We start from the raw sequence: 12,932 nt of genomic DNA, 5'->3' as shown, positions 1-12,932 counted from the left end.
TCCCCTCTTGCTCCCGCCCAGCTCCTCACCAACCACTATGAGCGCTGCTGGAAGTACTACTGTCTCCCCACGGGCTGGGCTAACTTCGGGGTCACCTCCGAGGAAGAGCTGCACCTCACTCGTAAACTCTTCTGGGGCATCTTTGACTCGCTGGCCCATAAGGTCTGGGCACGTGGTGGAGGAGGGGCTGAAAGGAGCCTGTTTGGAGGGTTTGGGGCCCAAAGTTGGGGAATCCCAAATGACATTCCCAAACTTGGGGTTCAGAGAGGAAGCCCCCAATTGTGCAGGTTTGGATCCAGAAGAATCTATGAGTTGGGTCTCTGGTTTGGTTGTAATGGGCGAGGGGTTCGGTCTCTAGTTTGGGAGCTTAGAGAGGGGTGATATAGGGGTGGTTTTTCGGGTCCAGGTGGGCTGAGGTTTGGGTTTCAGGGAGAGAGATCATTAATTGATGTGTGGTGGCCCAGGGAGGGGGGTTGATTGTTGGAGGGGTGAGTTTGAGGTCCTAGGGCTCCCAAGATTTGAAGGCCCAGCCAGGCCTGCAGTGACCACACTCCCCACCTCTGGTGTCCCCAGAAGTATGATGCAGAGCTGTACCGCATGGCTATGCCTTGTCTGTGCGCCATCGCAGGGGCCCTGCCCCCCGATTACGTGGACGCCTCATACTCATCCAAGGCGGAGAAAAAGGCCACGGTGGATGCTGAAGGCAACTTTGATCCTCGGCCTGTGGAGACCCTCAAGTGAGGCCTGGGGGCAGGAGTGGGGTGGGGATTGGGGGCTGGGGGAAAGAGAAGAAGGTTTCAGACATGGAAGGAGGGGTCAGCCCCAACATCTGCCCACCCTATCCCCCCTAATAGTGTGATCATCCCAGAGAAGCTGGACTCCTTCATTAACAAGTTTGCGGAGTACACGCATGAGAAGTGGGCCTTCGACAAGGTTGGCACCAGGGTCCTCCCCTCCCCAGCAACCCCCATTCCTGCTGGCCTTTCTCAAGACCCCAGCTTTCCCCCAGACCCAGGTCTTCCCTGAGGCCCCAGATCTCCCTGAGACCCCTAACTCTTCCTGAGACCCCAAACCTCCCCTGGAGCCCTCAGCCCCTCCAGGGACTCCCCTAGGAGTCCCCCAGGCTGCTGTCTACCCCTCATCCTGCCCCCACCCTCAGCTCCATAGTGGCGCTGCCCCTCCCTGTCCCCTCTGCACCTCTAGATCCAGAACAACTGGTCCTATGGGGAGAACATCGATGAGGAACTGAAGACCCATCCCATGCTGAGGCCCTATAAGACCTTTTCAGAGAAGGTGAGCAAGACTTGGGGCCCCATGCTAGGGGTCCAAAATGTAACCTCCAAATTTGGGCGTTCAGGGAGGAGGGAGGCTGCTTCATCAGTTCAGATCTAGCTGGGACTGCACGTTAGGGCCCCTCATCCCTGGACTTTGCCTCGCCTAGACCCTGGACTTCTCGTGTTCCTTCTCTTAGAAAGAGTTAGAGAGACGGGGTTTGATTCCTTGACCATACAACTTAATTTCTCTGAGTCTCATGTGTAAAATGGGATGAGAGTTTGTTTGGTAGGCACTGTTACAAAGCAGGTAAGAGACCTGGGTTCAAATCCAAGCTGGACCACTTCCTCCTAGCCACCTGGTGGAGGCTTTCCCCTTCTTAAGACCCTGGAGGCCAGCCAGTAAGGCTCCTACCGCCACCCCCCTGCAGTCCCATCCCACCAACTGCCCACCTTTCTGTCCACCCCAGGACAAAGAGATTTACCGCTGGCCCATCAAGGAGTCCTTGAAGGCCATGATTGCCTGGGAATGGACGATAGAGAAGGCCAGGGAGGGTGAGGAAGAGAAGACGGAGAAGAAGAAAACGCGGAAGATATCCCAAAGTGCCCAGGTGGAGGCGGGGGCGGGGGGAGGGGGGCTCATGGGGATGGTGAGCGGCTAGAATAAGGAGCCGGGCCAGGAGGGGGCGGGGCCAGGCAGGAGGTGGGGTTGAGAGAGGAGAAGGGCGGGAGGTGGGCTCCGCAGAATCCGGGAGGCCGGGAGCGAGGTGCTGGACAAGGCTGAGAGACCTGGGAAAGGAGTGGGCCTGGGTCTGAAGAACCGCAAAGGGCAGAGGAGAGGAGGGCGTGGCTTAGAGACGAGGCCTTAAGGAGCGGGTGCAGAGCCGGGGTCTAGGGCCAGGTGGAGGGGGTAAACCGTGTTGGGGCCCCGGCTTCCTGCTAGCCCATCAAGCCCTCCCATCTCTCCCTTGTCCTCCCAGACTTACGATCCGCGAGAAGGCTACAACCCCCAGCCCCCCGACCTCAGCGGAGTTACCCTGTCCCGGGAACTGCAGGTGAGACTCCTGATCTTTTATCTAGCGGCATGGAGGTGATTGTTGGGGTTGGGGAGGACATCTTCTGAGTCTGGGCTCTGACTCTCATCCACTCCCAGGCCATGGCAGAACAGCTGGCCGAAAATTACCACAACACGTGGGGGCGGAAGAAGAAACAGGAGCTGGAGGCCAAGGGTGAGGGCGCCCATCCCATCCCCGCACAGACCCTCTTCGGACCAAAGTCCGCTAGTCATAGGCTCCGGAGTCATAAGGTCTAGATGAGAATTGTGTGACTTTGAACAGTTGCTTTCACCCTGCCCCTCCCCCCGCCCCTATAATAACAGCATCTACTACCATAGGGTTGTGGCGAGGATATGACGATCATCTGAAAACCCCGTGTTGGTTATTCTTACCTCTGTTTTTATTGCTATAATTATGCATGCCCTCAGCTGCAAGAACCACTTCACTGAGAGTGGCCTGGGTCTCCCCAGTCCTCTGATTTCTGGTCTTTGCTGCTCCAGGTGGTGGGACCCACCCTCTGCTGGTCCCCTACGACACACTCACAGCCAAGGAGAAGGCACGAGATCGAGAGAAGGCCCAGGAGCTGCTAAAGTTCCTGCAGATGAACGGCTATGCTGTCACCAGGCACGTGGGCTGCAAGCCTGGCCAGGGAGGGGCGGGGAATGTGGGAGAAACTAGCAAGGCAGAAACTGGGAAAAGCTGGGCTTGGGGTAACGGGGCAGGGCCAGAGAAGGGAGGAGGCTAAGAGGGGTGGGGCCTGGAGAGCAGGGGTGGGGCCAGAGAGGAGAGGAAGGGGGGGCCTGGGGGGGCGAGGCCAGAGAGGGGAGGGGCTAGAAGGGCGAGGCCTGGACAGGAGAGGGGGGCTGGGGTGGGGTCTGGAGAGGGGAGGTGGGGCCAGGGAACATCCGGGAACTTGAGGGGGACCTGGGGTGGGGCAGAAGCCTGCAGAGTCAGGGCCTAGGGGAGCAGAAGGGGAACTGGAGAGGAGTGGGAGACTGGGCGGGCCTTCCTGTGGGCTGACTCCTCTCTGCCTGTCCACGCAGAGGCCTTAAGGACATGGAGCTGGACACGTCTTCCATTGAGAAACGGTTCGCCTTTGGCTTCCTGCAGCAGTTGCTGCGCTGGATGGACATTTCCCAGGAGTTTATCGCCCACCTGGGTATGAAGGAGTCCCTCTGCGCGCCCACCGTACGCCATACGTGCAGTTTCACCTAAGGCCCCAGTTCATGCATTTCTCCTTCCCTCCCATCATCTCATTATTGTGCCAGATGGCTGTTCCAGGTGTTGAGAACACTGTTCCGGGTGTTGAGGGCAATGAACAAGACAAAGATCCCTGTCCTCCTGCATTTATAGTCCTGTGGTGCATTCAGACGATTAACATCAGTTAACAGGTTTTTAGAAGGCAGTTAGTGTTTGGGGAAGAAGAATACACTTGAGCCAGCTAAGGAAGATTAGGAGTGGGGGAAAGTGGGCCCGGTTAAAATTTAAATAAAGTATTCAAGAAGACCTTGAAGGAGCTGGGAGGGAGCTGGTGTGAGGAGAGTATTCCAGGCAGAGGAACAGCCAGTGCGAAAGCTCTGAGAGGTCCCCGGTGTAACAGGAGGCCCAAGTGCAGCCAAAGCAGAGTGACTGAGGGAGAGAGGGCGAGGAGCTGGGGGCAGAGACATGACAGGGTCGATCATGTAGGGCTTTGCAGGCATGGGGAAGACTGTGGCTTTTTACCCTGAGTGGAATGGCACCATGGAAGGGTTCTGAGCAGGAGAGGGCTGTGACCTGCCTCAGGTGTTCACAGACTCCCGTTGGCCGCACTGGGGACAGACTGTGGGCATAGGGGCATAGAGGGTGAGGACTGGGCAGATCCTGGATCTCTTTTGAGGGCGGAGGCTGTTGGTATGCCCTGGACATGCCTCATACGTCCCGCTAAGAATCACAGTTGGCCCGTAGAATCCCTCCCAGCTTCCCCCGGGGAGCCACCCAGGACCCCCGGACGCCCTCAGATGAGTGGCACAGCAGGACTCACTCTCACACATCTCTCCTCAAGGCCCACCTGTGCCTCAGTTTCCCCATCTGTCCACCATAACCGGCCCCAGTTCTGTCCCTTGCTTGCTGGGTGACCTGGACTGAGTTACTTCACCTCAGCTCCCCCGTCTATAATAGGAAGGAGAGGGACCAACTATACAGACCTCCAAGTTGGGAGGCAATTGTACAAGCACATTTCTCGCAGTGCTGGTGACATAGCCAGTGTTTAATAATGGGAGTCAGCATTATAATTTTAGTAGTATTAATTAGTACTGTCACCATTACTATTGTCTGAAATTGATTTCTGCTCTAAAATCAATTCGAATCTGTCTACACTGACTTCTTGTTTCATGCATTTGTTCATTCCAAATTGATTCAGTGCCAAGTATCAAAGTTCAGGGAGAAAAGGGCCTATGAGGAAGGGGATGTCCCATGGCCTTACCCCATCCCAGTTTATCCTTCTCCTCATTTTCAGCCTCAGGAAGGGTTTGATCAAGGAGTTAGGGAGGGATCAGATGAGAGATAGGGGAGAGAGGTTCACCTTGAAGCCAGCAGAGGTGACTTTATACCAAGAATTAATCTCTCAACTTTTCCTACCTTTGCCCCAGAGTTCACCCCCCCATTGGAACACCCCGAGTTCCCCAGCCTTGAACCCAACATGATCCCTGTTTTCCCTCCTCCACCAGAGGCTGTGGTCAGCAGTGGACGAGTGGAAAAGTCCCCACACGAACAGGAGATTAAGTTCTTTGCCAAGGTGAGGGGTGGGCTCAGAAGCTGGAGGGGACTGGGGACTGGGTAGACTCCCCTACCCTTCACCCAGTCCCCCTCATCTCTTCCCCACCCCACCCCCCAGATCCTGCTCCCTTTGATCAACCAGTACTTCACCAACCACTGCCTCTATTTCCTGTCCACACCAGCCAAAGTGCTGGGCAGTGGCGGCCATGCCTCCAACAAGGAGAAGGAAATGATCACCAGGTGGGCTACCCTGTGACCTCTGACCCAGCCCCCTGACTTCACAGGATTGTAATCCTGGACCCTCTCCACCCAGCCTTGGACCTTGGGGGCTCTGTGCTGGGCGTTGGGCACTAACCACCTGCAGAGGGAACTGAAGGGTGAGGGTGACCAGCTGTCCTATTGTGTCCAGGCCCGACGGGTTTCCCAGGACACGGGACTTTCAGGCAAATGGGGTGAATTGGCCACCGAGGCAGAAAGGCAGACCAGCCTCCCCAGCCCCCAGCACGCACATTTCTGCCCGTGACTCTCAAGCTTGCTCATCTCCCTGCACCCTCCCCGCCCTTCCTCTCCCCTTCGTTTTCTTCCCCGGCATCCTACGCCCTCCTGTTCCTCTGTCGCTGTCCCTCTGATTGCGTCACTGCTGTCCTTGTCCCTCGATAGCCTCACTACCTGTTTTCCCCGTCGTTCGGTCCCCTTCTTTCCTCAGCCTCTTCTGCAAGCTTGCCGCTCTTGTCCGTCACCGAGTCTCTCTCTTTGGTAAGTAGCTCTGCTCCCCCAGCTCTTCTCCCGAATCTTCCCTCTCTCCCTGCAATCGCCAGCCCCACCCTGAAGAAAGAGCTCCCGGTTCAGGCCTTGATCTGAACAGTCCTCACTGTGTTCTCCCTCCGCACCTGGGCACGGGCGAGGTCATCCTGGGGACAGGGCTGTGACGGGGACAGCCCTGGGCCCTGCCCTCATGGAGCCCCCAGGCCAGTAGGGACACAGACTCATCCCCAGGCCGTGATGGCCCGAGGGGTCCAGGCTGGGGTGGCGGAGGCACAGGCAGAGCGGGTTTGGGGAAGGACAGGGGTCCAGGTGGAGGGGGGGCTGGGGCTGAGGTGGAGGTAGAGGAAGGCACTGCCCTCTTGGCCCTTCCTTCACCCTGGCCCGTCTTCCTTTCCCAGGGACAGATGCTCCAGCTGTGGTCAACTGTCTTCACATCCTGGCCCGCTCCCTGGATGCCAGGTATGGGGCGGGGTGCCCACTCCCGCCCCTGTTCTCCTCGGCTCTCTGAAATCTAGAATCTCCGCTTCTAGAACTGGCGCGCCCCGCCTTCCCTCCTAGGACGGTGATGAAGTCAGGCCCTGAGATCGTGAAGGCTGGCCTCCGCTCCTTCTTCGAGAGTGCGTCGGAGGACATCGAGAAGATGGTGGAGAACCTGCGCCTAGGCAAGGTGTCCCAGGCGCGCACGCAGGTGAAGGGCGTGGGCCAGAACCTCACCTACACCACCGTGGCCCTGCTGCCTGTCCTTACCACGCTCTTCCAGCACATCGCCCAGCACCAGTTCGGAGACGACGTCATCCGTAAGGGCCCCTGGCCCCGCGGGCAGGGGTGGGGGGGCTGATTAGGCCAACACCAGACGTCCCCATGCGCCTGACAGAGCCCCCAGGTGTTTGTGTGCGTGGATTCATTGCTCTGAGCCCAGGGTGCCTTCATTGAATTGGTAGGTAACAGAATGAGTCAGTGAGGGTACGAGTTCAGCCGCTCTAACAAAAAGACCCTAAATCTCCGTAGCCTAAAACAGGAAGGAAGTGTATTTCTTTCTCATGTAACCGTCTAGTTGTAAGTGGCTCCTCACGTCAGAAGCCCAGGTGTCCTTCACCTTGGTACTCTGCCATCTTGGAAATACTGCCTTTTCCCGTGTGGTCCAGGATGGCACACCTACATCCTCACTCTAGCCTGTAGGGGGAGAGAAGAATCAAAGAGGAGGGCATTGCAGTTCTTTTAAAGGAACGCCGTAGAAGCGGTCTGCATCACTCCTGCTGACGTCCATCTGGTTGGCCAGGATTTAGTGTGTGGCCTCATGCCACTGCAAGGGAGGCTGGGGAAGTGGCCTTTATTCTGGGAGGTCGTGTGTCCGGCTAAATATTGTAGGTCTATTACTAGGGAGAAGAAAAGAGCAGAAAAACGTTAAGAGCAGGTATTGGGAGTCCATTAGTAGTGTGTGCCGTGTTGATGCTACCAAAGGGACATAATAGTGAGCAACGTGCCTTTGTTAATGAGACAGGGGCAAGACACTACACCCAGTGGGGAGTCAGGTACTCAAAAGCATGAGCCTTACCAGAGGTTGCCCGGACTGTGGTGGAGCAGTGCGGGGAAGGACAGGTGGAGCTGATGGGACAGACACTCAGGAGGCCGAGGGGGGGATGGGCTTGGCAGGGAGGCAGCCAGAGTGAGGCCCAAGGCCCTGGCCCAGGACCCACGGATGGTGGGCCTTCCAGGAGACATGGGTTGGAAGAAATAACAAGTTTGGGGTAGATGCTGAGGTCAGCCGGGGATTTGGTGGTTGCGAGGGGCCCAGGGAATACCCCGTAAGGTGCCCAGGACGGGCTGGAGGGCCGATGGGCTGGGGGCAGTGGCGGATAGTGGGGCCATGTCTCAGCCCACTGTTTATTTGAAATTGGAACCTCTTGATAAAAGGAAGATAGGTCATGCTTGGATGGGGTTCTTCCCCCACCCCCACATTTTGTTTAGAAAATTTTCAAGTGTCCAGGAAAAGTCAGAAGAAGAGGACTGTTAACAATTTGCCCATTTGCTTAGCCTTTCACTTTAGGGGTGAAAATATTTATAAACTTTTTTGTTGAACTTTTTGAATGGGAGTTGCACACACTGTGACACCCCATCCCTAAATACTGAGTCTGCACGTCCCTAGAATCAGAACCTCTGCCATGTAGTCACAATGTCATTATCACCATGTACCCTGACTGTATTAAATTTTCCTCGTTACCCTTAAAATGTCTTTGATTAAAAAAAAAAAATTCAGAATCCAGCCAGGTTTCTCGCGTTGCGTTTGGTGGTTATGTCCGCGTAGTCTCTTCCATCTAGAATCTGCCCCTTGCTCTCTTTTTGTCTCATGACAATTGTGAAGTGGTTGAGGTTCCTAATCTGGCCTTCCAGCGGCGGGGGTGGGTGGGGGATGGTGGAGGACCTCAAATTTTAGTCAGGATTGGAGGTTTGTTCGCATTTTTCTGGAAAGAGTATTTATCACTATCATCAAAAAGACCCATGATTCCTCTCTAAGGAAGGAACAACTAGCCTTTATTGAGTGCCTGCTGTGTGCATGTTCCAGTTGGTTTCCAAGCATTAACCCTTTTGATCCTCACAACCACCCCACGAGGAAGGTACTACAGTTATCCCCATTTACAGATAAGGAAACTGAGTCCAAAGAGTGTTAGTACTTGCTCAAGTCACAAAACTGGTAAATGGCAGGCTGGCTCCACAGCCCTGCTCTTACCCAGTATTTGGAGACGAGGGAGGAGGGCAGGGTAGCACTGGTACGGTGGGTGCATCCCCAACCCTCGCCCTCCCTCTCTCCCTCAGTGGATGATGTCCAGGTCTCTTGCTACCGAACGCTGTGCAGTATCTACTCTCTGGGAACCACCAAGAACAATTACGTGGAAAAGTAAGGAGAGAGAGCCGTAGTTTGAGGCTGGGGTGGGCACTGTGTGGGGTGTGGGGCGGGGAGGGCTCAGGGAAAGGAGGGAGCAGGAGAAGATGGGGGTGAGTGAAGAGAAGGAGAGATTGTTCAAAGGCTTCAACAAAGGACGTGCTTGGCGGCCGCTGCAGTTCAGCGGGGCGGCCACGTGAGGGCGCTCGGGGGAAGGCCAGTGAAGGAAGGGGCTGCCTAGGGCTCAGTGGTCACATCGGCCCCAGGCGCTGGCTGCCCAGGATGGCCGGTGCTCCCCACAGGGGAACGAGCTTGCTCTGGCAGGGGGCCCACAGAAACGGGGGTGGTACACGGGAGCCACAGCAAGCTGGGGGCACCGGGGAGGGCTCCCCCCGGCGGTGGCCATGTGGGTGGGCTCTCCTGAGCTGGGATCACCGGCTGGAGCAAGAGGGCACTTAAGAAACCCAGGGACAAGGCTACACCGGTGCCCTCGGGGGATGACAGCTCTGCTCGGGAGAGTTCTGGGGAGAGGCACTGCTGCAGGGACAGAGGCTGGGACCCTGGAGCAGGCGGGTGGGGGGGGTGTGGGAGCTAAGTAGCCCCCTCTTCCAGGCTGCGGCCGGCCCTCGGGGAGTGCCTGGCCCGCCTGGCAGCCGCTATGCCAGTGGCATTCCTGGAGCCTCAGCTGAACGAGTATAACGCCTGCTCGGTGTACACGACCAAGTCTCCCCGGGAGCGGGCCAGTAAGTGGTGTGGCTCTGGGGCAGCTGTCCGGCCTGACATTCTCCCCAGCACAGGGCCCGGGGTGGGGGGGGAGGGCCGCTTTGGGGGCAGTGTGGTCCAATCTGGGCTCTGAGGGCTGAGGATTCCCCAGGTTGGGGGCACTCCGGAGCTTGTGGGGGGGCCTGGGTTGGTGGGGTGGACACTGAGGTCTGGGGGCGATGGGTTGGAGTGCCCTGACTCCTCCCCACACCCCAGTCCTGGGGCTCCCCAACAGCGTGGAGGAGATGTGTCCTGACATCCCGGTGCTAGAGCGGCTCATGGCAGACATCGGGGGGCTGGCCGAGTCGGGGGCCCGCTATACAGAGATGCCACACGTCATCGAGATCACACTGCCCATGCTGTGCAGCTACCTGCCCCGCTGGTGGGAGCGCGGGCCCGAGGCGCCCCCACCTGCCCTGCCTGCTGGGGCCCCCCCGCCCTGCACGGCGGTCACCTCCGACCACCTCAACTCCCTGCTGGGGAATATCCTGCGAATCATCGTCAACAACCTGGGCATTGACGAGGCGTCGTGGATGAAGCGGCTCGCAGGTGGGTCTGGGGGGCCGGCATCGGGCCTCTGAGGGCTGGGGCCAGTGTCCTGGAACTCGGGCCCTTTGATCTGATGGTCTGAGAGGGAGGTCCCGGGGCCCATGGTTTCCTGGGAGTTGGGAGGAGTTGGAGTCTAGGTTTGCTCAGGGTCAGAAGGCCAGGGGTCATCGCAAGGGGTCAGAATCTCAGGCTCATAGGGTCTGGGGTTAGATGGATGGGTCCTGGGAGTCTTCCAGGCTGGATTCTGAATTTCTGGAATGTTGGAGAGGGTGAGGAGCTGGGTCAGAGGCATGGGTTCCTTATACAAAGGGTCAGAGAAGCAGGTCAAGCATCAGGGTCTCTGCTATGGATGGGGTTGTAGGTTAGAGGTCAAGAAATGAGTCTTTAAAGGGCTGGGATCCCTGGCTCAGAAGTTCCGTTTCAGAAATTGGGTCAAGCTAGAGATTGGGGGCAGAAGTCAGAGACTGGAGTAAGAAACCTTACTCCAGAGGGGTCACAGAAATCATGTAGTGACATAGGGGTCTGGGTCTGGGCTAGGTCAGGGGTTAAAGACTGGGGTGAGAGGTCATGGGCTAGGGTAAGGTATCAGGTTATGATTCAGTTGTTGGGGTCAGAGGTCAGGGGCTTCTGTCAGGTTGGGGGTCACAGGTCCAGGTCAAGGGATATGGTTGGGACTGGATCAGGGGCTGTCAGAGGTCAGGGCCTGAGGTCAGGAATGGGATCAGAGGTAGAAGTTAAGGTCAGAAGGCAGGGTCAGGCTGGGGTCCACGAGAGCTGCTGGGTCAGAGGTACAGGTCAGGAATCATGGGCTGGGAGCAGAGGGCAGGAGTGAGATCAAAGGTCATAGGTCAGGTGCCGGAGTTAGAGGCTGGCGAGCAGCAAGTCCCCCGCACCCCCCTTTTGCTCCTGCAGTGTTCGCCCAGCCCATTGTGAGCCGGGCCCGACCTGAGCTCCTGCATTCACACTTCATCCCCACCATCGGGCGCCTGCGCAAGCGGGCCGGGAAGGTGGTGGCCGAGGAGGAACAGCTGCGCCTGGAGGCCAAGGCCGAAGCTGAGGAGGGCGAGGTCCTGGTGCGGGACGAGTTCTCTGTGCTCTGCCGGGACCTGTACGCCCTCTACCCACTGCTCATCCGCTACGTGGACAACAACAGGTCAGCAGGTGCCCAGCCGTCCCCGTGCACAGTCAGCCTGACCTCCCGCTTCCCTGAACCCCAGCGGACCCCCCACCTTTTGTGTGACTATTAATTTTTTCTGATTCTCACCTGAGCCCACCCAGCCTTCTGACCATGCCCCACAAAATCCAGCCTGCTGGTATCTGCTCCCCTTCTGCTCCTTTACACCTGCTGAGTCGGAGCCCCTGGGAGGCTACCGTGTCGGCCATAAGGAGCCCCACTTTGCCCCCAGCACTGTCTCCAGGCCTGGGTGGATGGGGCCCAACAGTCAGGTCTTCCTCCATCACTGAGAGGAAGGGGAGACAGTCCAGATCCAGCCAGCCTGGTTTCCCTCAGAAACAGGTCCTTAATAAAAGCAAGAACAGGTATCCACTGATTGCCAACATCTCCCTAAAATCAGAAGCACTATTTAAAGAATTATTAACTCCCAGGGGCAGCCAAATCCAGGGGTAGTGAATAAGTTTCAACTCCAAGTTCCATCCTGGTGGAGAAGATTTTAAGGTTGCATCAGGGCTTCGTAAGAAAGGGGGGCTGTGATTGATTAGCTATGTCTGTCACGGGAGCAGACATGGGAAGCAGTGGTGTGCATGCTGGATACATCCATGCACACCCATTGCTGTGCTCAGGGGGTGGGTATTGCTATAGGGTAGGTGCCCAGGAGGCGGAGCGCTGGGTCAAAGAGCTTGAACAAGTAAATTGTGGTGCGTTCACACAGTGGAATACTACATGGCAACGAAAATGAGCTAATCCTTGCAACACACAACAACATGGATGGATCTCAACAAACATCAGGTTGAAAGAAGCCAGGAAAATTCAAAACGGAGTACATATTCTATCATCTATTTCTGTAACATTCGAGAACAGACAAAAATAATTCATGTTCAGGAGGAGGGTCACCTAAGGGGAGGGAAAGAAGAGTGGCTGGGCGGGGCACGAAGATACTTCCGGGTTCTGGAAATTTTCTGTTTCTCTACGCAAGAGTGTTTGCTTTGTGCTCGTTCATCAAGGTGGCGCTTTACGTTACACTTCCATGAGAAGGGGAGAGATAGGAAGAAGAATCCATTCTTTCAAGGAATGGTTAAGATTTTCAGATCATCCAAATGGCCAGATTACTCTGGAAAACTCCACCCCTCCCCTCCCGTCGGAGGGTCCCCTCCCCTTGAGAGCTCTCCTTGAGTCATTCTCTCCTGGGGGTCCCGCCCCCATCCCTCACTGGCCCCCTTCCTGCCCACCCAGGGCGCACTGGCTGACGGAGCCCAATCCCAGCGCCGAGGAGCTGTTCAGGATGGTGGGCGAGATCTTCATCTACTGGTCCAAGTCCCATGTGAGTTCCCGCCCACTCTGCCCCCCCTTGCCGGGACCCTCGCCGCCGCCACTGATCCCGACACCGCCTCCCCCACCAGAACTTTAAGCGTGAGGAGCAGAACTTTGTGGTCCAGAATGAGATCAACAACATGTCATTTCTGACTGCTGACAACAAGAGCAAAATGGCCAAGGTGAGTGCTTTGCTCCGAGAGGACTTAGCAGGGAGGGTGGGAGCACCCTCCAGGCCTTCCTGCCTGACCCCGGCACCCAGCCAGCCTGCCCTGTCCTGGTCACATTCCCTGCAGCTGTCACTACATCCTGCCTCCCCATCACTCTTTTCCCTTATCCCCATCTCCTTCCCCCCATTTCCCTCTTCTTCCTCCATCTCCTTCCTCCTCCCCATGTCCCTCCTCCCC

General features: G+C 57.0%; 1 protein-coding gene across 1 annotated transcript in view; it reads left to right on the top strand.

Moving 5' to 3' along the window:
- Positions 1–12,932, top strand: part of RYR1 (ryanodine receptor 1) — a 107,439-nt gene that overhangs the window by 49,183 nt on the left and 45,324 nt on the right. Inside the window, exons 51-70 of the mRNA XM_073885139.1 lie at positions 22–162; positions 574–737; positions 855–933; positions 1,204–1,293; positions 1,742–1,882; positions 2,252–2,326; positions 2,425–2,500; positions 2,827–2,950; positions 3,370–3,485; positions 5,032–5,099; positions 5,199–5,320; positions 5,787–5,836; positions 6,244–6,304; positions 6,404–6,642; positions 8,660–8,741; positions 9,339–9,469; positions 9,705–10,037; positions 10,950–11,190; positions 12,448–12,535; positions 12,615–12,707. Of these exons, the coding sequence (XP_073741240.1) occupies positions 22–162; positions 574–737; positions 855–933; positions 1,204–1,293; positions 1,742–1,882; positions 2,252–2,326; positions 2,425–2,500; positions 2,827–2,950; positions 3,370–3,485; positions 5,032–5,099; positions 5,199–5,320; positions 5,787–5,836; positions 6,244–6,304; positions 6,404–6,642; positions 8,660–8,741; positions 9,339–9,469; positions 9,705–10,037; positions 10,950–11,190; positions 12,448–12,535; positions 12,615–12,707 (2,514 nt within the window). The remainder of the gene's footprint in view (positions 1–21; positions 163–573; positions 738–854; positions 934–1,203; positions 1,294–1,741; positions 1,883–2,251; positions 2,327–2,424; positions 2,501–2,826; positions 2,951–3,369; positions 3,486–5,031; positions 5,100–5,198; positions 5,321–5,786; positions 5,837–6,243; positions 6,305–6,403; positions 6,643–8,659; positions 8,742–9,338; positions 9,470–9,704; positions 10,038–10,949; positions 11,191–12,447; positions 12,536–12,614; positions 12,708–12,932) is intronic.

The sequence above is a fragment of the Callorhinus ursinus genome, unplaced genomic scaffold, assembly GCF_003265705.2.
Source record: "Callorhinus ursinus isolate GAN/ISIS: 27379988/994484 unplaced genomic scaffold, GSC_fseal_2.0 scaffold61, whole genome shotgun sequence".
NCBI classification, from domain to species: domain Eukaryota; kingdom Metazoa; phylum Chordata; class Mammalia; order Carnivora; family Otariidae; genus Callorhinus; species Callorhinus ursinus.
This window is presented reverse-complemented; position numbering and strand designations above follow the sequence as displayed.